Source organism: Lytechinus pictus, chromosome 4, assembly GCF_037042905.1.
Source record: "Lytechinus pictus isolate F3 Inbred chromosome 4, Lp3.0, whole genome shotgun sequence".
NCBI classification, from domain to species: Eukaryota; Metazoa; Echinodermata; class Echinoidea; order Temnopleuroida; family Toxopneustidae; genus Lytechinus; species Lytechinus pictus.
The window spans coordinates 10349981-10373703 of NC_087248.1; the positions used below are offsets into that span (position 1 = coordinate 10349981).

The 23723-nt window shown below is 36.9% G+C and overlaps 1 protein-coding gene across 2 annotated transcripts; it reads left to right on the forward strand.

Moving 5' to 3' along the window:
- Positions 1 to 602: 602 nt before the first annotated feature.
- LOC129259048 (dimethyladenosine transferase 1, mitochondrial-like) lies at positions 603 to 22789 on the forward strand. Of its 2 annotated transcripts, XR_010293356.1 has the most exons (8): positions 603 to 937; positions 9130 to 9281; positions 10518 to 10626; positions 11119 to 11270; positions 15432 to 15551; positions 16620 to 16747; positions 17589 to 18376; positions 18725 to 22789. XR_010293356.1 is itself a non-coding variant. In XM_064098351.1 (7 exons), the coding sequence occupies exons 1-7, from the start codon at positions 817 to 819 to the stop codon at positions 17761 to 17763; spliced, it is 957 nt and encodes a 318-aa protein (XP_063954421.1). In that variant the 5' UTR covers positions 603 to 816; the 3' UTR covers positions 17764 to 22789. The 2 variants fall into 2 exon arrangements, 1 of the variants encoding a protein (XP_063954421.1); XM_064098351.1 differs by having other exon boundaries at positions 17589 to 22789.
- Positions 22790 to 23723: the final 934 nt, after the last annotated feature.

Genomic DNA, 23723 nt, shown 5'->3' on the forward strand with positions numbered 1-23723 from the left:
CGACACTCTTGGCAAATATTCCCTGAAATGAACCCCTAAACAAGCAGGAATGTTTTATTGTTACGGGTCCCTTCGGTCGTCGGCTTTACCTTATTTGGTTTAGTACGACCCCACCTTCTACACCTTGCGCAAATCGGACTCTAAACACGAAGTGTTGGGGCAAAATGGACATCCTTTATAAAACATTTTAATTTTGTTTTATCATTCCCGCAAATTCGACCCTAAACACGTGGCGAAATAGACACCCTTTTTTCATTATTTTTGTGTTTTTGACACCCTAGCTTATCACGTTACGTACGTAACGTGCCCTATCGTGAAAAGGACATCCTTTTTACGTGTTTTTTTGGTCGCGCATGGTATCCACTCGTCAATGTAAGTGGCCCCCCCCCCCCCCCCCCCGGGGTCTAAATGCCAGTGTTTGGGATGTCAAATCATCAAAAGCTTTTACCGGTAGGTTACTCTTGTCGGAAATAATAAGCACCGAAAAGCTTAGCCGTCAGCAGGACAAATGAAAATGTACCTGTGCAACCACCACGAGAATGGCGCACCACGCCGCACGCGTACGCACGTACCATACACATCAAGGAAATATAAGATATCATGCATTTAGCACAGTATCGGCTGCTGGCGCGGGTGGCACTGTACGCACGTGTAGCAGGCAGGATCTCCTCGCCTCTTACCGGTACCCCATCAATTCGCACGGGACACTGTCGGCTGATTTTGTCTGAGAATTCCGCTAAACGACGTAGCCTTCCGAAGGAGCGCAGCGGGCAGACTAGAATACGAGTCTAGAAAAAGAATCTCAATAAAGACAATATGACGTCAGCAAGATCAAGACTCCCTCCATTGCCCACTATTAGAGAAATTATCAGATTATATGGACTTCGAGCGGAAAAGCATCTTGCTCAGAACTTCATCCTCGATTTGAAACTGACAGGTAAGCCCCCGGGCCCGGGGGGGGGTACCTAGGGCTAAGTTCGTGCAGGCTCACGTACGTGCAGTCGCCGCTGGCTAACGTCAGCTTAATGGACGACGCCATATTGCCAGATTCAGGCAGATTTGGCCCGCGCCATCTCCGGCTACACGTACGTGCAGTCGCCGCTGGCTAACGTCAGCTTAATGGACGACGCCATATTGCCAGATTCAGGCAGATTTGGCCCGCGCCCTCTCCGGCTAAAGCTCGAACGCCATTCACCCATACACTAATTCCCCTTGATTACCGTTGTTAAAAACCTCTGTCATATCTTTTCCAGCATTTTTATGAATTAGCGATTGATGTTTTTCCGTTTATCAGATATCCTTCATTATACACATATTTTTTTCATATTTATAACATTTTTATTTTAATCACAATTTTAGTCCAAACGCGGGTCAGTTTTTGTTAACCCACGTTGTTTGTGCATGCCCACGTATAGCCTTACGCGTATTGAAAGGAATGATGTTGGGTCGAAAAACAGAATTGTTATTGTTTGTTCCTTGTTTGTTGGGGATGAAACTATGATGGCGACCAGTCACGTTTGACTGTACCGCCAAATAGTTAAGATTAATTAATTAAGGTCAAGGTGAGATAAGAGAAATGAGCAAGGGGCATTGTGGTGGGGGAGGGGGAGAGGGAGAGGGGGGGGGGGGTTACGAGGGCCGAGTGGGGATACAGTTTCATCATGCAGTACAGGGCGTCGATGAACACTTTTATTTTTTTCTCCAAAATATGGAAAGTGACAGAATAATCAGAAAAAGGTTGATTGGTTCTGATTTTGAAAAAAAAACAGAATTTATCAAGATTGCTGTTATTCTTCATGGTTGTAGAATTTAATTTAGTTTCTCTGATAAGTATAATTCTTTCAAACAACTCAAATTTTGATTAATCGTATTTCATTTATTTCACTCTTTTCTTTCGCCTCGTTTTTTTTTCTTCCAAAAAACCAGGGAGCTGAAAAATATGAGAGCTAGAACCTAAAGATATGGGGTAGCTATGACGTTGGAGGGGGCGCAGCCTCATGCACTTGCAGATCCAAATCAATTTTCACAGGGGACACTTAGAGTAGCCCCTATTTCTTTAATATTATTTTTACAAGCAAAAAGAAGTCAATGAAGACATCAGGCCACCGACAGCTGCCTCGTCAAAGGGGGGGGGGGGCGGTCGATTATTTTGAGTATTTTTTTTTTCATTTTGTCCTCAATAAGGGGGGGGGGTTCAATTAATTCTATATACACTTCTATTGTCTTTATATATGGGGGGGGGGGGTCTGCTACTGAGCATGTTTTTAAAAGGGCTTAATAAGGGGCTTAATACAACAGAAATTGTACGATTTAATACAATAAAATGTATCATCGAGGTTAATACTAAATTAATACATAATTAATAATTGTTTTAATTGAAAATGAAAATAATAAAGGCACCCATAGATCTTAACATCTCATAAATACAGGCCTAAACCTGTATTGGAAGTTGAACAGGCATAAAGTATAAATGTTTAGCTATATAGCTGATGCTTTGATCCCGCAACCAAATAATGTTATCATAAACTAGTAGATGTTATATCAGTCATGTCAGTGGCGTAACAAGTGAAAATAATTGAGGGTACTACGATATGGCGTATCAGGCAAAATTTATAAAATATATAGTTGCAAGCAAGCGACATAAGCATAATTTTGACTTTTGGTTACAAAAATCCAATTGAACAATTTCGCAAGATTCTCTTACCTTTTCCTTTTTTTTCTTGTTCGTGAATTGGGGACCCACCCCCCCCCCCCCCCATACAGCACCACTCTTTGTTGTCACTGTCTAAAATTTGATTTAAACTTTGAGAATTTGAATTTCTTATCTAAGTAATCCAAAGGGATAAGACAAATATATTTGCAGATTACTTATTTCAAAGTATTTTTATACCTATAACTCCCCAACTCTGCTCTAGCTGCACTGCACGTTGCCTAACGGCCTTCCACCAAAGGGCCAGGCCGACTCGCCCCGTGAGCAAGTGACCGCGTTCGCGTAAGTTCACCCGAAGCCATGACTAAATTCTGACCATAAACATCACCTAACTAATCACTCTCTGACAATATTTCAAAGTATCTTTTATTACAGTCGATCCTTTGGGCCATTAAACGATAATATTTCCAATGTTATCATGACAAACAATTTTAATGAGATAGTGGCATTGTAGAAAAAACAAATTTATAAGCACGAAATGGCACCAGATAAATCATCAAACATACAGCGCAGCGTTCGGGACTGGTGAGTGGTACGGCTCTCTTGGAGTTTTCGCCCCGACGAATTCGGCGAAAACGCTACCATTGCGCCGTGCGAATGTTCAATCTGCGGCTCTCAATCAGAGACTTGAATGTCTCTTTTTGCATTATCGAAAATGTATCATAGACTTTGTTTGATTTGTTTACAAGTAAGTTGCATATCCGTCGTGATAATTAGGAAAATCCATGATGTCTTCTTCTAATTCTGTAAAAATTACCTCTTCAAAGTGCCTGTGTCAGAAAATTGCCGGAAATCGTAAAAACTTGCCTAAAATGTCTCTTTTTGAAAGTTCATCCATGGTCTGGAAAAAAATGTTATAATTTATGTAGACGTATACCGTAAACAAATACATCCTCGATCACTGAAATGAAGTGTTTGCTAAGCTTTTATATCTCAGACCGCGTTACCATGGCAACTTGGGAAAACCTTTATTTTTTACTAATAAAATTCTGGTTTTAAGGGTCATTTTAGAGACATAAAACTAACCATATTTTGAAGTATTGGGTTTAAATTTCACATAAAACTGAATTATCTATGTTTATACTTTCGTATATGAATATTCATATTTCTTGTAGAATCCTAGTTTTTGATTGGTCAATGTTTCAGTCATGGATAATAACTGAGCGTTAAAAAATCTGAAAATGCGCATTTTATCGGCAACCAACAAGCAAGATGGCGGAACACATTAAGTTGGCGCTATGCACGTACGTGGCTAACGCTCGGCTAAAGCTCGAACGCCATTCACCCATACACTAATTCCCCTTGATTACCGTTGTTAAAAACCTCTGTCAAATCTTTTCCAGCATTTTTATGAATTAGCGATTGATGTTTTTCCGTTTATCAGATATCCTTCATTATACACATATTTTTTTCATATTTATAACATTTTTATTTTAATCACAATTTTAGTCCAAACGCGGGTCAGTTTTTGTTAACCCACGTTGTTTGTGCATGCCCACGTATAACCCAGAGAGCTCCGGCCCGGGCCGGAGCTCTCTGGGTTAGCCCACGTATAGCCTTACGCGTATTGAAAGGAATGATGTTGGGTCGAAAAACAGAATTGTTATTGTTTGTTCCTTGTTTGTTGGGGATGAAACTATGATGGCGACCAGTCACGTTTGACTGTACCGCCAAATAGTTAAGATTAATTAATTAAGGTCAAGGTGAGATAAGAGAAATGAGCAAGGGGCATTGTGGTGGGGGAGGGGGAGAGGGGGGGGGGGTTACGAGGGCCGAGTGGGGATACAGTTTCATCATGCAGTACAGGGCGTCGATGAACACTTTTATTTTTTTCTCCAAAATATGGAAAGTGACAGAATAATCAGAAAAAGGTTGATTGGTTCTGATTTTGAAAAAAAAACAGAATTTATCAAGATTGCTGTTATTCTTCATGGTTGTAGAATTTAATTTAGTTTCTCTGATAAGTATAATTCTTTCAAACAACTCAAATTTTGATTAATCGTATTTCATTTATTTCACTCTTTTCTTTCGCCTCGTTTTTTTTTCTTCCAAAAAACCAGGGAGCTGAAAAATATGAGAGCTAGAACCTAAAGATATGGGGTAGCTATGACGTTGGAGGGGGCGCAGCCTCATGCACTTGCAGATCCAAATCAATTTTCACAGGGGACACTTAGAGTAGCCCCTATTTCTTTAATATTATTTTTACAAGCAAAAAGAAGTCAATGAAGACATCAGGCCACCGACAGCTGCCTCGTCAAAGGGGGGGGGGGGCGGTCGATTATTTTGAGTATTTTTTTTTTCATTTTGTCCTCAATAAGGGGGGGGGGTTCAATTAATTCTATATACACTTCTATTGTCTTTATATATGGGGGGGGGGGTCTGCTACTGAGCATGTTTTTAAAAGGGCTTAATAAGGGGCTTAATACAACAGAAATTGTACGATTTAATACAATAAAATGTATCATCGAGGTTAATACTAAATTAATACATAATTAATAATTGTTTTAATTGAAAATGAAAATAATAAAGGCACCCATAGATCTTAACATCTCATAAATACAGGCCTAAACCTGTATTGGAAGTTGAACAGGCATAAAGTATAAATGTTTAGCTATATAGCTGATGCTTTGATCCCGCAACCAAATAATGTTATCATAAACTAGTAGATGTTATATCAGTCATGTCAGTGGCGTAACAAGTGAAAATAATTGAGGGTACTACGATATGGCGTATCAGGCAAAATTTATAAAATATATAGTTGCAAGCAAGCGACATAAGCATAATTTTGACTTTTGGTTACAAAAATCCAATTGAACAATTTCGCAAGATTCTCTTACCTTTTCCTTTTTTTTCTTGTTCGTGAATTGGGGACCCACCCCCCCCCCCCCATACAGCACCACTCTTTGTTGTCACTGTCTAAAATTTGATTTAAACTTTGAGAATTTGAATTTCTTATCTAAGTAATCCAAAGGGATAAGACAAAAATATTTGCAGATTACTTATTTCAAAGTATTTTTATACCTATAACTCCCCAACTCTGCTCTAGCTGCACTGCACGTTGCCTAACGGCCTTCCACCAAAGGGCCAGGCCGACTCGCCCCGTGAGCAAGTGACCGCGTTCGCGTAAGTTCACCCGAAGCCATGACTAAATTCTGACCATAAACATCACCTAACTAATCACTCTCTGACAATATTTCAAAGTATCTTTTATTACAGTCGATCCTTTGGGCCATTAAACGATAATATTTCCAATGTTATCATGACAAACAATTTTAATGAGATAGTGGCATTGTAGAAAAAACAAATTTATAAGCACGAAATGGCACCAGATAAATCATCAAACATACAGCGCAGCGTTCGGGACTGGTGAGTGGTACGGCTCTCTTGGAGTTTTCGCCCCGACGAATTCGGCGAAAACGCTACCATTGCGCCGTGCGAATGTTCAATCTGCGGCTCTCAATCAGAGACTTGAATGTCTCTTTTTGCATTATCGAAAATGTATCATAGACTTTGTTTGATTTGTTTACAAGTAAGTTGCATATCCGTCGTGATAATTAGGAAAATCCATGATGTCTTCTTCTAATTCTGTAAAAATTACCTCTTCAAAGTGCCTGTGTCAGAAAATTGCCGGAAATCGTAAAAACTTGCCTAAAATGTCTCTTTTTGAAAGTTCATCCATGGTCTGGAAAAAAATGTTATAATTTATGTAGACGTATACCGTAAACAAATACATCCTCGATCACTGAAATGAAGTGTTTGCTAAGCTTTTATATCTCAGACCGCGTTACCATGGCAACTTGGGAAAACCTTTATTTTTTACTAATAAAATTCTGGTTTTAAGGGTCATTTTAGAGACATAAAACTAACCATATTTTGAAGTATTGGGTTTAAATTTCACATAAAACTGAATTATCTATGTTTATACTTTCGTATATGAATATTCATATTTCTTGTAGAATCTTAGTTTTTGATTGGTCAATGTTTCAGTCATGGATAATAACTGAGCGTTAAAAAATCTGAAAATGCGCATTTTATCGGCAACCAACAAGCAAGATGGCGGAACACATTAAGTTGGCGCTATGCACGTACGTGGGCTCCATTCCACTTCAGTGACTTCACTACTGCCACATTACCCTCCACCTACCCGAACTTCGGGACGGTGAACTCGATCGGATATTCCGAGTGCAGGGACTCGGTTTTATAATTATAAGGGGAGCAATAAAAAGCTCTCCTAGAACTTTTAAGGAGAGCGGTAGAGGAGCACTTCAAAAAGCTCTTCTTCAACATACAAGGGGAGCTTTTTGCCCAATTAACAAAATGGATGGAGGAAATGTATGTACTATAAAATTACAATCAACAACCAAAGGAAGTATTTATAATGTATTGTAATTAGATTGTGTGTTGTAAAACCTGTTTTAGTTAGGTTTTGACTTTGGCTAAAAGTTAAGTCACTGACAATTTTTTTTTTTTTTTCGGGGGCTCCATTTTAATTTTTTTGTCAAATTTCGGGGGCTCTTTTTAAATGCTACTTTTTTGTATTTTGAGGAATACCTGTTCACTTATTAAGGAATTATTACTTTTTGTTTAATATTGTATGATTTTTAAAGTTATTTATCATGTTTAGAATCTTGGATGTGGGTGTGTGTGGATGGGTGGGTGTGTGCGTGTGTGTGTGACTGTGAGTTGGACTTGGATATAAATGAATTCAATATCTAATTTCTACTCCATTTATTCCAGTACAATACCCTAGTCAGCCATGTACATGTACAGGAATAAAGGCCCACTTACCCTAACTAGTAACTTTTCCTGAAGTTCTTTGAAAACGCAGATCTCCATGAAAATTTAATTTCTCTATGGGGGAGTCTAAATTTGGTGAGAATGTATTCATTAAGAACTTAAATATACATGACAATGAAGAAATCATCAAACTTTATTGGCAGTTTTGAATAATATTCCTGAAATGTAAACTCTGTCTGAAACAGAAAATCACCATCATTGAGGCCTTTACTGAGCGAATTGTCCTCCAGAGCTCTGGCAGAGAGACAGAGCTCCAACTGGCTAGCTAGTAAAAGCGCCAATGCGTGAGCCTGCCGCCGTCCTTGTAAAAAAGATGGAGCTTTGTTTGATGATTTATTGTCTGATATAATACCTCATCCCCTAGAAAAAGAAAACAAATGATTTTTTAGTTATAATTGATAAATTAGATAACTTATTTTGGAAGTTAATAAGCCGTTTTGAAAAGCAAAGCCGAATGACAACTCACCAATGCTAGGTTACTAGACTCTGGGATTTATTTCTTGTGTAATTCGAATTATTTTATCACAGAATTGTGATATCTGTAGGGGAAACATGTGCATTCGAAATGGCACACGGTGGTAGTCATAATGGACCCCTATACATGCAACTCTTTCCCGACCGTTGCGTTGATTTTTTTTTCCATACCTACCTGGTACCATGTGTATGGAAATACGTGGTACAGAAAAAATAACGCAACTTCGGAATTTGAAACTGCGCTACTCGCTACTTTTAAGGCTTATTCGTGATTTTGAGTGTGGATTTTGGATGGTTTTTAAATGGTAAGCGGAGCTCGAGCATATGGCACTAGTGGGCCGTTGAGTTGTTATCACTCGGCAATAATTTCAGGGGCGACATTCAGATTGTATGTCGCCCCCGAAAGCATGATTTTGGGTGATTTCGAGGGCGACTTTAGGCATTTTCGCGCAGGTCAGCTATCGCGAGGCGCGCTATTAATCGCGCTACCAAAAATGGATTAAGGCGCGCATGTAGCGCGCGATCGCTCTTGCGCGCCTTAAAATCGAGTCCCTGCGAGTGACAATTAAAGGTGGGATCAAAAACTGGTTTATTGTAAAAATTAAAGAAAAAAAATATAACGAGAAAGGAAAATAGCTAAAAGTTAATTTCTTACTCTTCACCCTTATTTCACTCCGTGTCCATCCTCTGGTTATCCTCAAAATTTGTGATTTTGGGCCAATATCAAATTCCTCACACGTATTATTCACGGCCTATTTCAAAACATTGCATGCAACGAACGTAGAGGGCAGCAACACACATCAGTTTTGCTATTAGTATTAGGAAGGTCCACTTGATACGCGCATACAATATGTCTTAGCTGACAATGTGTTTTTGATTGAATGCTCATCTACCAGTGATGTGGCTTCTACCAGCAAATAGCGATAGCTTGCTTCGCACTCAAATTGAAACAGTGAAAATCACTCTGCAAACCCAACACAGCAGTAGCACCAAAGACCATGATCCAGTCGCCAATCATCCGTAAGGTAGTGCTAGTTAAGTTGTACATAAAGTTGTACGTATAGTAATAGTTATATATTGGGTCGTTCATAACCTTAGTAACTGTTCAATGAAATACCGTCCAGATTGATCTTTTTTGTTTTACCTAGATAAGATTGTCCGTCAAGCTGGAAGTGTCCAGGGATCCCATGTTTGCGAAGTAGGACCAGGACCTGGTGGTATCACTAGATCTATCATCAATCAAGGAGTAAAAGACCTCTTGGTTATTGAGAAGGATACCAGATTCATCCCCAGTTTGGAGGTAGACCACTTTTGTCTGATTTTCAAAATCTAATAACTAATTTTCCCCAAGAAACGTAAACATATTTTCCCGAATTCACAAAGGTGGTTTTCAGTCTGGGTGGAAACTATGGTTTATGAAGATTTTATAAATACAATAATCATGTTTGTATTATTAAAAAGCTCTGTGTGTTGAGAAGTAACGGATATGTGTCTATGTCATGGGGCACTCAAATCACCTAGGTTCAATGGTCAATTATTATTGTTTTGAATTTTTTTGAGTCCACTATGTATTTGAATCAATTTGTGTAGACAGAATCAAACCATAGCAAGACGCACAAAATTTTGCACCTTGTAAACAAAAGTGCATTTCTTATTGGACCCTTCTTCACAACACTTGTAATAAATTGCAGTGCACAGAGAGGGATGTCAGTTGGAAATTGTTTTAAGAGGGAGCTGTCCCATTGTGGGCCAAACATCCAAATGCAATCCTTTTTGCAATGCACCTCATGACACACATAGTGACACGAAATTTGCTCCTGCGACAATTGCTCGGGCTTAAAATTATGTAAGATGTAGGGTTAGTGTTGCAATAGAGTTCCATGTTAGGTTTAGGGTTGGGTTAATGGTAGGTATAGTATTAAACTCAGGGTTGAAGTTGGTCATTCAATTCGTGTGTGGAATTAAGAGCAGAGAAATTGTCGCAAGAGCAATTGTCATGGAAATCACATGATCCCCTCTTGCAAGAGCTGGGATTTTTGCTGTAGAATGATTTTCACAGTCCAGGTGGGTGTTTCATAAAGCTGTCCATAAGTTACAAGGATCCTTTCTTATGGTAAATGTTTCACACCTGATTTTCATGGGTAGTGATGTTTCTAAGAAAGGATCACCAGTCGTTCATAAAGTATCTTGTAATTTTATACAAACAGCTTTATGAAACACCCTCTTGGAATGATTATTAACCCAGTCCCGCATTTTGACATCGACAACTCATGATTGAGATAAATTATAACAAGTTCTGTTTTTTTTTGTCTTGTAAAAAGATTTGTATATAATCCCAAACTCATCCACTGAAACAAATGGATCAAATTCCTCATGAAAATTAGAGCACATATGAATTCATTTTGAAATTTCACTTGTGTTTCTCCAGTGTTCTTATATATGATTCTCATTTATTGTTTTTAATTTTGTCATTTTCATTTTCCCACTTTTGCTTTGAATTATGAAAACTTTGATCCTTTTTGTGTATTTTTTACAGATGTTAACTGAAGCAACAGAAGGGAGAGTGAGAGTAGCTTGTGGTGATATCTTACGGTTCAAGTTTGAAGATGCCTTCCCTTGTCATATCAAGAAAGAATGGGATGATGGTAAGGTCAAGAGTAAATAAGCCATTTTAAAGTATGGACTTGTTGGACATTTTATATGACAAAGTCTGTTTTATTCAACAGCTACCATAGTAACAGTGCAAGCGCTGAAACTCATACTTCATAGCACGCAAGATTGTTTTTTTATGTGATATTGTTTGAGCTTCACCAACGATGAATTGTTGACACTCGGCGAAACTTGATGAAATCTCCCCCTGCGTTTCGGCTTTGGTTTTATAGAAGAACAGTTGACGAAGGCAGCTTCCCTTTGCCTTAGACTACACTGCATGATCCTGCGTCCACATGTGAGCACAACAAAGTATTTACATACATATACATTTTAAAATACTTCAGTTGATATAAGATGGCCGATTTTAAAAAGATGTGAATTTTAAAAGTATTCTTAATACTAATGTGTGCTTTCATGGGTTGGCAACTCCGCATAACTTCACTGTTCGATTCATCCTTTTAATTTGTCTTTTTATTGTTTCCTAGATCCTCCCAATCTTCACGTAATTGGAAACCTGCCTTTCAATGTCTCTCTTCCTCTGATGTTACGATGGTTAGAAGCCGTAGCCGAGAGGACGGGTCCGTTCTCATATGGGAGAACTCGTATGCTACTCACATTCCAAAAGGAAGTTGCCGAGGTAGGTTTGAAACTGTCACAGGTTTATTATTTAGTTTGTCTACAAGAAGTTGGTCTATTTCTCAGAGAGTCTAATACCATATGGGCTGTTTGGTCTCACTACACTTTGTCTAATATCCACCTAGTCAAAATTTAATTTAGTCTAATGCCCAGATAGTCTAATTTAGGATTCATACCAAATGTAAAAATTTGAAAAGGTGATATTACATTATCATTTTATTATTGTATTTCATTATTTTCTTCTAAGATTTGTTCGTTGGATGTTCCAACTATTCTGACCTTCAAAAACATGAAATTTATTGTTTTTAATCCGAAAAATAAAAATAGATGATACATTCATGGATTTTGGAGGGAGTAGAAACAAAACTTGCATTGATTTTTAGATGAAATCTTATTTTTGAGCAATTTTTTGGTCTGTCTTGTTTTGATGCATTATAAAGTACCTTACGCTTTCACCTTGTAGGATTTTTTTTTTCAGCTTGGAATTCAAAATAACAGTCGGTCCGCAGCCCGTCCGAAAGTGCTCTATTTTATTCAGCGGTATGCATAGCCGACCGTGGTTATGCATACGTAATGAGCTGTGAAGACGAACTTTCCGATCTGTGTTTTTTGCTCTTAGAATTGTTTATTCCTCACAAAATTTGTCTTATTTTATAGATAAAACTTTGAAATTTCTGATCAGTTCAATAAAATGCACATTTAACATATTTTGAAGACCGATATTTAGCTTAGAAAAAATGATTTTTTTTCAAGAAATATATGTGAATAAACAGAGCGTATTTTTGCATATAAATCACACTTGCGTCAAATTGATATTATAATCAATATAAAGGCAAGCGTAGACATTCTTCTTTCCGACTGAAAAAGAATTATGAAATTTCATGATGTAGCAAAGTCAGGAACCACAAAAAACCACGGCAATGTCCATCGCAAAATGATTGGAATTGCAGTAGAATTGCCGACGAGTTCTGATTGGTCAAGAGCGGCGCACAGACTTACATCATTTCATATAGCATTAAAAACCCGGAAGTGGTACGAAAGCAATCTATGGCGAATTGCGTAAGCACAATGTTTTGACGTGTGCAAGGACCCTGGTTCGAACCCTTCAGATTGTGTGTTTTTTTTTCCGGGGGGGGGGGGGGGTGGTGTGGATATATTTTGTCTTTTTCTTTAAATCATATTCCTTCCCCATTCCTACCCTGCTTTATTCTCTTTTTACTCTTATGTGAATTTCTATTCAGGCCTGTATTTATTAAGTCATGGAGCTATTAATAGCTCTATGATTAAATCTTTCTTCTTAATCACTGCTTTTGATTTTCAAGTTCTTCATTCCACTTTTTTGGGCAGGGGTGGGAAGGGAAGTGAGTTAAAGGTCAAGTGCACATCAGCAAAAAATTATTTGAATAAATAGAGAAATTTCCCTTTTAACACAAAACAGTTATATACACAAAACAGTGGGATGCAAATAGAGTTGATTATGTCCCATCACATTACTTTTTAAATTTTTGTTGCATTTTATTATATAAATTTTGGCAAATTTGATATAAAAACTCTTCATCAAATCACAATAGGTTACATTCATGGAAACTACGAATGTTAATGGAGGAATTAAAATCCCTCTCAAAATTTGTTAAAGAAAATGAGAAATTAAAAAAAATATAAACATGTCATGTATATGTATGAAACAAAAAAACACACAATAAATTAGAGTGTGTGTGACATAATCGGTTCTGTAATTTGCACATTGACCAAGATGAGCATATAATTGTTTTGTAAAATTAGGCAATTTCTCAATGTCAAAATAGTAATTTTTTTGAATTTTGAATCATAGTTTTTATGCAATTTTCTGCAATACTTTAATTTTCTTTAAATTCAAATCAATTTTTTTGGTGGGGTGGACTTCTCCTTTACTCTTTGCATGGAATGTTGGGAATGCACATTAATATTTATCCATGAACAAAATTGTCTAAACATATGCAAATCAGTAATTGGACACATGTTCACTTTCCTTTCATCCAGGCCACTCACTCACATCCACCAGGTTTACAGTCTTATAACAAAAATGATGAATTAATTATAATACCATCACACCATAGCTCCATGATCAAACAACATTCACACAGTGCTTCACAGCAAATATTTCACTTCTGTTCATACATGCAATAAATACTGTGGAAAACAAAAACTAGGCGTAACCACATTCGAATACCGTTTAAAAGGACAAATATATTATACCTTTCGAGAAAAAAAATTGTGAACATACATGACACTTAACCTTCAGCACATAAGATAACATATAACAGAGTTGCTTGAGAACAAAATATAATTATGGGGCATTGCAAGAAACTTATGTTCAATTGCAAATCAACTACATGTTTGTGTTTCATCAAAGGACTTACCCTTGATTTTGGAATGTGAGATTGAGTAGAAAGTTTCTAGCAATGCACTATTAGTAACATTAAAAATGTTCTTTGGTTTTAAATTGTGTATTCTTATTTTTGTCAAGCTGTATTCCTGTCCAAGTCAGTATTCTAAGTCCTCCCCAAAACTGTGCTCTAATTTTTTTGTTTCCAATATCGATAAAGATCAATTTTCTGTTGTATCATTATCAGTCCAAAATTTGCAAATGAAAAAATGGCTTTTTCCAAATCACAGTCTGACCGTTAGTACATGATGGAATCTCCCAGAATGAAGCAAAGACCAGAGTCAGCAAGTGTGCAGATCAGTGTGTAGAAGAGACAAAAAAGAGAGAAATAGTCTAAATTACTATATAATCATTCAAAGACAAAGTATGAATTATGTTACATTAAGTCAGGAGACTAATATTACTGTCTGCGACAGCCACTTTTTTTTTATATGAATAAAATGGTTTATAAATACTACGGAGTACGGTAGTACCAGACTTTTTTTGTATGACTTTAAACTGTTTATAGTCTATAGAGTAGACTGTCTGAGCTAATCATCATTTCATTCTTAACCGCAGCCTGGGGCAAAAATCATGGGACTTTACTGTGTTCGGGCTGCCGCAGTAACATGGGACTCAACTTCGACTAATTAAGAAAAAAGGTTAATAATTTTCAACATAAGTCAAGAAATATCTCAATCTATACAAACTTGATGGAATTCGGAAACCTGATAATCATCAAATAAAACTTTAGAATTGATCTACTTATTGAGCTTCGTTTATATTAAGTCTTAATTACAAAAAAAAACAGGTCCACCGTCCAGTCACATAAATAATGCGAGCCATCTGTCATCATGATTACAGAAGTTTCAACGTATGGGACCAAAGACGAAATTCTACCAACCCGCGATGAACGTAATTTTTGCATTATTTCGCGCCATCGTAGAGTGAACGAGAAGGTTACTTCGGGTTAAACGTAAATTTCTTGATTTTTAGGGTATCATTTTCTCTAAAATAAAAATATAAGGTGAGTTTGTGTCAAATTGGTTCTGACATATTTTGAACAGTGACTTTTCTTTCTAAAAAACCCCGAACGAAACAATTTGGTTATGTAGCAAAGTCAGGAACCAAAAGTGAGATTCCGACTACAAAATCGCAGTTAAAATATTACTAAAATAAGAATCAATTAAAGAGGTAAAAATGGTAGGGTGGAAATGTCGAAATATGGAAAATTATATATCAAAATGTAGATAAAGGTCTTGAGAATAACTTACCACAATTCGTTTTGACGTAAACTGAAGTTAGCGACCAGTACAGAGCTATAACTTCAGCCCCTCCAATTCACTGGGAAAATCAAGCCAAATAGATCGCACGTTTTCTTTCGGAGACCGCTAGAGGGCCGCTGAATAAATCTTCGTGAATATGCTCATTATCGCGCGAGCTGCGGCCTGACTGATAACAATCACAAACATCTAGAATAATACAGAAAAGTATCAATCATGTTTAAGTTGGCCAATGTACATGGCTACCTGCTAGTTTTCATCTTGGAAACAGTCTTGGTTTTTTTTTTCTTGATTCAGATATTAACAGCGTCACCTAGTGGCCCATTCACCTTTATACAGTTTATTTTTACTTGAAATTCAACAATCCAAACAGTAACAATAATCCTAAAAAGTAGTAGATATTGCCAATTTACATAGCATGCTTGTTTTTTTTTTATTGCACATAGTCTCTGTTTTTTTTCTCCCCTTGATTCAGAGATTAACAGCGCCACCTGGTGACATCCAGCGAAGTAGGTTGTCAATAATGGCCCAACATCTATGTGACGTCAAACAGTGTTTCGTGATCCCTGGAACGGCATTCGTCCCAAAACCACAGGTAAGACCAGGGATGGATTGGGGTGAAAGGGCCTTGCAGGGTTCCCAGCCCATCAGGGAAATTATTTTACTTTTTCCAACCGTGGAAAAATCAGGGAATTTGAAAAAAAAATACCCAAAATCAGGGAATTTTGATAAGCCAAAAAGTCGAAAGCCCGGTAGTCAGACTCTGTTATATTTTGTTGCATATCAGAACAACATCCATTGAATGACTGGTTATGGTAGTACTAATTAGTTTTACATTATTTTTTTTATACTGAAAATACATGTCATTCACTGCAACAACTTAAAAAACACGCGAAACTGGGAATGGGTTTGAATAATTATCAGGGAATTTTTAAACTTCATCAGGGAAAAATTAGGGGTAAAATCAGGGAATTATGTTTTCTTGAAAAGCTGGAACCCTGCCTTGTCTTCCTACCTCTCTTTTCCCCTGACTACATGTACTCTTTTTTTGCCAGCACTGCTTTGAATTTTGTGTGTGTGTGTGTGTGTGCTTGGCTGGATATTTTTTGTTAACCGCCTACTGGTACACGACTGGTGACCCTTTCTTGTGAGCAATGTAAACCCTACATAGCCGACTTTGCACCTAAGAACACGTTCCAGTCGTGTTTAAAGTTGTGCATAACTTTACAAACAACTTTATGAAACACCCACCAGTGTCCCATAACATAAAGGTTAGCACTTAATCGTACGCTTGATTTCCACGATTGATTGTATATTGTAGTCAATGCAATCAATTTTAGAAAAATGTTCTACGATCATTGCTAAGCTTTGTGTTACGGGCCTTTGGTGGATTTTTCCAGGGGAGCATTTCATCAATATTTTTGTCCGTCAAGTTCTCAAATCTGGCAATTTTCGTCTGTTCTGATTGGCTGAGAAGCACTATTACTATGGTAACTGTGGGATAAAAAAGGACTTGTTGGATAAGATCATGGCAAATTCTTCCATGAAACGCTCTCCACAAGTATAAAAGAATGTTTTCTCACATATGAGTCTATTCCACATACCTGTCCTAATCATGAAAACTGGATTGAAATCAGCTATCATAATAATGTATTTTGTACAGATAGACGTGGGTGTCGTTCATCTCACCCCCCTTCAAGAGCCGGAGATAAAGGTACCCTTCAAACTGGTGGAGAAGCTGGTGAGGTGTGTCTTTCACTTCAGAAGGAAATACTGCAAACGTGGAATTGAGTAAGTTATCATGCCCCCCCCCCCCCCCCCACCCCCTGAAAGAAAGAAATCCCAAGATTTGGAATTTCAGTGTTTTCAAGAGAATCAAGTAGAATATTGTATTGGGAGTACCAATTCATTTATTGCCTCTATACATCTTGATAGTTGCCTAAAGATTCTTTTCTTTAATTTGTGAGTGTCCTTTTCCATGATCAAACTTCAAACTAGACTTGCGTATTGAGATGCAAGTGACTTAGATCTAAGTACACAACTATTATGCTTCTGAACTATTCTTTCCATCACATGCTATACTATACTTCATTAATTTCATTTATATATATTACAAATATACTGGAACATTGATAAAATGCTTCATGATTGATTTGCTAATTGCTTTCTAAGCTTCTCAACAGTTTCCTTATTCATGCCTTTCATCTAAAATATTACCGGTCCCATACACAACACTACCATAACTATTTAGCAAGATTCTTTTTTAGCAAAATAGACAGGGGTGTTAATGTACATTTTGGCTATTTTCTGTTAGTCAATGAGTGGAAAAGCATTCCTGACATTTCATTTTCCTCAATTTTTTTATTTTTTATTTTTTTTTAAGACGAGAGGTACTTTAAGGGGATTTACCAAATATAAGAGAAGCTTTAAAATATTGATGAGTTGAATGAAATGTAGCTCAATTGTCAGGAATATAAAACTGGTTGATTTATAGATCTTCTGCATACATATACATGTACCAATGACATTATGATAATAATAATAATAGTGGTATATTTCCCCAGGGTAGCCACTTCAGTTCCGAAAACTGTTCTCCCAAATTCAAATTTCTGTTTTTATCATATTTACACAGGACACTGTTTCCATTGGAGAGACAGGATTTGACCCAGGAAGTGTTTGATACCTCTGGAGTTGACCCCACCCAACGACCTCTGTGGTTGACCATGGAAGAGTTCAACGCACTTTGTCTGTCCTATAGAAATATATGTGAGCGGATACCCGGGATGTTTGCCTACAACTACAGATGAGAAAACAACCGATAGTTCCAAAAGAATTGTCTGCGGTTAAGTTCAGCAGTTGGTTGCTGAAGACGTGGCTTTACGTCCTATCCAAGGGAGGTTGCGGTACGAACCTGGGCTGCCAGACTATGGAATCAAATGAATGGTTTCTAAGAATTTGCATGGTTGGAGATCTTGTAATGTATGCACCTTCTCTGCAACCTCAATAGTTGGTTGCAAAAGACATGGTTTTACATCCCATCCAAGGGATTTTGTGGTACAAACCTGAGTTGCCTGGCTATGTAATCACATGAGGGCAATTCTTGGTCACGTGTGTGACCGAAATTATGACAAATCTTGGCTTTAATTAGTTTTAAATCTAAAACTTTAGAGATTTTAGCTGGTGTTTGTAGACATGGCTTTACATCCTATCCACAGGACCGTGTGGAATGTTCCCTAGTTACTGGACCATGGAATCGATGCTCTCTACCCACCGAGCTATCACACCTCATCTGCCTTAGGAATTTGATTAAGGTTTCAGTAATGCATTGTTTGAGGGTGGACATGTATGCAATTATGACTGAAACACCTCTACTACTCAATTATGTTGTTAATCAATGTATGCTATTATATTAAAGGGGGAGTGAAATGTGTGTGGTCTCTCATTGACTGTGTATTATAAATACATAGTCCTACAATATACTTTTTCAGATATCTACTAATACTACAGAGAATAAAGTGACCTGTAATTGTATTTGTATAGAGAAACTAAAATGCTTTGGTAGGAAGAGTAATTGTTTTGCTACTTGGTAACATAATTATTGAAGCACAAATGTATTGAGTAGTTAATTAGCATGTTATCATTCAAGTGGGTCTATATTACTAGACTACACTAGCATTATGGGTCAGGAAACTGGCTAGCTATGAGTAGTTGAGGACTCGAGATGGCGCTATTGGTTCGTATCTGCTTTAAAAACACTTGGTCGACAAGCACATGGTCTAATACTTAGTCTAATACCACTTGGGCTAAACCAAATTGGTTTAATATTGGGTCTTATTGCCATTTGGTCTACACTATATTTGGTCTAATACCGAATGAGTCTATTTCTCATTTAGTCTAATTCTAGTCTAATTTTAGTCTATTTCTCATTTGGTCTAATTTCCACTTGTTCTAACTATTAAACTTTTCCAATGATGGAGATATCGGCATACTTTCCATCTTGATTAGGTAAAAAATGAATGAGTGCTCAAGGTGCATTAGAGCAAATGAACAACTCCCCCAAAACAGATTACAGATTTTAAACTTTATTAATGAATAAAGTAATTGATGTCTATAAAAAAAAGCACTCTTATACATGTAGGGTATGTCTTACGGTACAGGTTGCCCCTTAAAGGCGTCACTGATGTCTGGGTTTTCAAACTCATTGGAAGTGAATTCTACAGGTTTGACCCCTCATTATAAGCAAAGAAAGCCCATCCCCCCATGATTTCTTTGAAACTGGAACTTGATTGGAGGTTGAGGTTCACATTACCTACAAAGCTAGGACTTTTTGTTACTCTAAATATATTCTTCAATCACTTGGTAGCACTGGCATAACTAAATACATGATGTCATGCTATTCAATGGGGGGGGGGGCTGGCACATCCCCCCCCCCCCCCGAAAAGTAGATTCCCTGGTTGAATTTGCACTGGTGCTTAGTAGCAATACATTGCTTCAGTTGTTTGGGTGTACAGTATGTTTTCAATGAGGCTATCTGCACACATTAATCGTGCTTCATCAAACATGACATTCTTGAAATTAAGATAGCAAGCTATTCACTATCTACAAGCTTAATTGATGTGGCATTGCCTTTCGATAAACCAGTTCAAATTAGGATTACATGTATGTCTCCTAGTTTTTATTTTCATGGCATTAAGGTTGAGAGTAATTAGGGCAAATATTGGGTTCCTTATTTTACATCTCAATCCGATCTGCAAAGTTTACTAACCAAAGGTTAATGATACCTTTGCACTGTATGGTATAAAAACTGCTTCAACATTTGGGCAACTATATGATTTATGGAAGGTTAAAGATATGCTGTCTAGATTGTTCAACAAATGGACGTCACTTCACTTGTCATAAACCTACCATATAGTTAATCCTAACGAGGCCAGGCTATTTTGGGATATTATATGGCGGGGGGTCTCATAGCCGCCCACCCCTCCTTGACAACTTAGCCATCAACTACACAATCGCGCTGAAAATTGGCACGCATATCACCTGCAACACAACCTACAAAAATTGTATTTATTTTGTTCATTAAAATTGCTTTTAGTCGATTTATTCGTAAATCCTGATGTAAAGCCCCAAATGTGCTACTTTTGGTGCAGAACTAAACCCTTGATGTTTTAGGCAATCATACTTGAATGAATAAGAAAGCTGTGAAGTTGTAAAAAGTTATAATTACTGGCTATTAATCACTATATCTCTGTAGACTTCAGATACGCCCCATCATTTGTGTCAATGTGGTGTATTGGAGTGAATACTTTTCCATTTTCTCAAGTACTATACACAAATAGCTAAAATGTGATTTTTCATAAAAAATATACTTCAAATGAACTGTAATATATTTCGATTTCTGGCCCAGGGGAATATTCAGTCCACTTATGATGAAGAAACCACAAATCCCTGACAATGAAGTACACGCCCTTTGTGATAGTTGCCCAAACCACTTATCATAATTTAGTTATAGAATTTCCAAGTTGAAATTTACAGGCTCAGTGATCTAATTTTTAAAACAGCTATAAGTTTACTTATTCCTTGTCCGATTTCCTCCAAAGTTTCATAATTGTTTTTCTTATTTTTCTCCTCTCATACACCATTTTATGACCCAGGTTGGCTGGGATGGTTTGGTTAATTGGACTCTGATCTGTAAGACACAAGTTGAGTTTGTATAGCCATATCTCCAGCCTGATATTATCTTAATCCTCCTAGATCATTGCACCTTCACAATAAACAACGGGGGGGGGGGGGGGGGCTCACAAAGAGTTGATTATTATTAAAAGTTGAGCCTTAATTTCCATGGTTGCATGCAGCATCAAATGCATCACCACATTGTTCAAATCCTAGACACGCACTACTGCATATTAATCAATGTTGTGTGTGTTAGCACTGAAGCATGACTTAATAACTCTTTGTAACCCCCCCCCCCCCCCCCGGCCTACAGTATACAGACCTTCCAACCAGTACGTTTTAGCCGTATTTAGTACGTTTTTGCAAACAAAATACGGCAGTACGTTTTTTTTTTTTTTTTTTTTTTTACTAAATCGTTATTTATTGAGAAAAATAATCTCTATATGTATCTATTTCATAAAACGTGCACAGATATGGTTATTAGATCAATGTAATTTCAGGTAACTTGTTTTTTTTTTCAATCATTTTGTTCAAACCAGGGTGAAGATATACACATGTTTTAATGTTTTTTTTTTCATCTGCAAGAGCAGCGCGCATTTTAGCTTGCATGCAGCTTGAGCGCCGTGATGAGCGAGTGCGCCAAGCATTTTATTATGAAATACACTTTTTTGGGGGAAAATACGTTTTTTTAAATCACAGAATACAGTTTTTCATTCCCAGAGGTTGGCAGGTCTGAGTATATGAAACATGGGGGTTGATACAAAGATTTAAGTGTGACTTAAATTGGACTTATGGTAATAGTCGTGTGCTGTATAAAAGGCATCACTGCATTGGTAAAAAAATGCTTAAAGGCCGCACAGTACTGGCTATTAATCAGTTAGATTACATGTTCAATATCATTTGTACGTCGGCTCTAAAAGGACAAGTCCACCCCAAGAAAAAGTTAATTTCAATAAAAAGGGAAAATCCAACTAGCATAATGCTGAAAATTTCATCAAAATCGGATATAGATTTTTTTTTGTGAAAAAATAAGTGAAACTTTAAAATGTCATAACTTTCATATTTTATATCCGATTTCAATGAAATTTTCAGCTTGTTTGATTTTTCTCTATTGATTCAAATCAACATTTTTCTGGGGTGGACTTGGCCGTTGAGTATAACTGAACACTTAGCACACTTAACTCTTTGTAAAACACCCCTAGGGCCTATAGGAGATATCACAAATTTTTGTTGTTGTTGGCAGGTCCTTAAAGACTGCAACGCAGGAAATTTGTTGAATTTATCATATGCGAGACTCACTGACATGAATACGTCATAACCTGTGAGACCTAATTTCTAATGCTCCTGTAATTTGTATTTCTTTTTTTCTTTCATCATGATGTCAAACAAGGCTTTATTTTCTCTCTGAACATGTGGAATTGCCATTGTTGTAATCTTTTTTGAACAGCTCCCTTGTTCAATCTTTAGAAAAATTCAAATATGCTTTAATTTATGATGTAACAAATGACATAAGCTCTCATTTGCATACCATACACATTTTTCAACATGCTTATCATACGTGTTGTGCTAAAAACAATTTTGTGAAAATGTGCAAAATTTTCTTTATCATGCATAATTGATTTTTCTCTACTTATTCCAATCCAATTTTTGCTATTGTAGACTTGAACTTGAACTTTTATTTAACTTATTGATCATGCCAGGCTAATGATTCCTTATATGATTCCAACATTGTCTACACCTAGAGTTTGGGCAATATAGCTTTGTATCTTTGTATCATAATGATAAAAGAAAGTGACTATTATGATAACAAGGATGTTAATGATGATAATGATACAAAAATAAGTCAGTGTCATCGTCATCTTATAACAATTGTCACTATACCATGATCATCATCATCATCATGGTCATCATCATCACCGTCATCATCATCACCGTCATCGTCATCATTGTCATCATCGTCATTGTCATCATTATGATCATCATCATGGTCATCATCATCATTACCATCATCATCTGATTACTCACATCATTCAAAGATTTCCTTCTTACATTTCAACAAGGGTAGATATGTTGATAAATTCTCTATTTTTTTTTATTTTTTTTCCAACAGATCAATTGAAAGTGTTCAGCATTATTACTAAATATACCACGATTATACAGCGATTTTGCAAATGGTGTTCGATATCTTATTTCTTAAACGAGGAATTTGATAGCGATTTGTGGTGAAAGAAGAAACTTTTTTCTCGGGAAGAGGAGTGAAGAGAGCTTTCTAGAAAACAAAACCCGGAATGGAAAATTGAAGATGTTATAGAGAGAGATGGAAGGGGGGAGAAAGGGAGAGGTAAGAAAAGCAGAAATACGAAGAAATTGGTGGGGTAGAGAGAAAGAGGGGGTGGAGAGATAGAAGAGGAGAAACAGAGAGAGAGAGTGGAAGTTTGAGGGACTTATTAGTGTTAATTGATCGGTGTGGAGTCGGTTTCGTTGATGTGACTGCTATAATTATCTGAGTACAGCTTTTTACCACTGATCACAATTTCAAAGCAAATCAAATCGATCGATTTAGGAGGTTTGCTTGCTTGCTTCCTCCTACATTATGTCCTAATTTTTTCAGGACCCCCAATATTGGCCCCTCAAATTCATATTTCCTTGTATGAAATTGATCATGATATCAAAGCAAATTGAAATTGCACAGTCATTAGCAATCATCTTCCTGAGTGACATTCATGTATGCTCATACTTGAAGGATGTTTACTTATTTACTCTTTCCATGCACTAATCTCTTGCTATAGATATTAAAGGGAAATTGTCTCATGATTATGAATGTGTATTATTATGGATGCATGACACAATTGGTAGAGTATTTCAGCTGCCTTTTTGACTGTCTTTGATTTGACCTTCATTGTTTTAAATATGGATTTGATGTATTAGTTTTTCTATTTGGGCAATCAGTCGATGAACACTCCAGGGTCCCGCAACACAAAGGTTAGCGATTGATCGCTAATTTCAAAGGACAATTCTGATTGGTTCATAGTCAGTCTACTTAGCAAAATGCGCATGCAACGATGATCTTGATTGGTCATTTCATTTAGCGATTAAC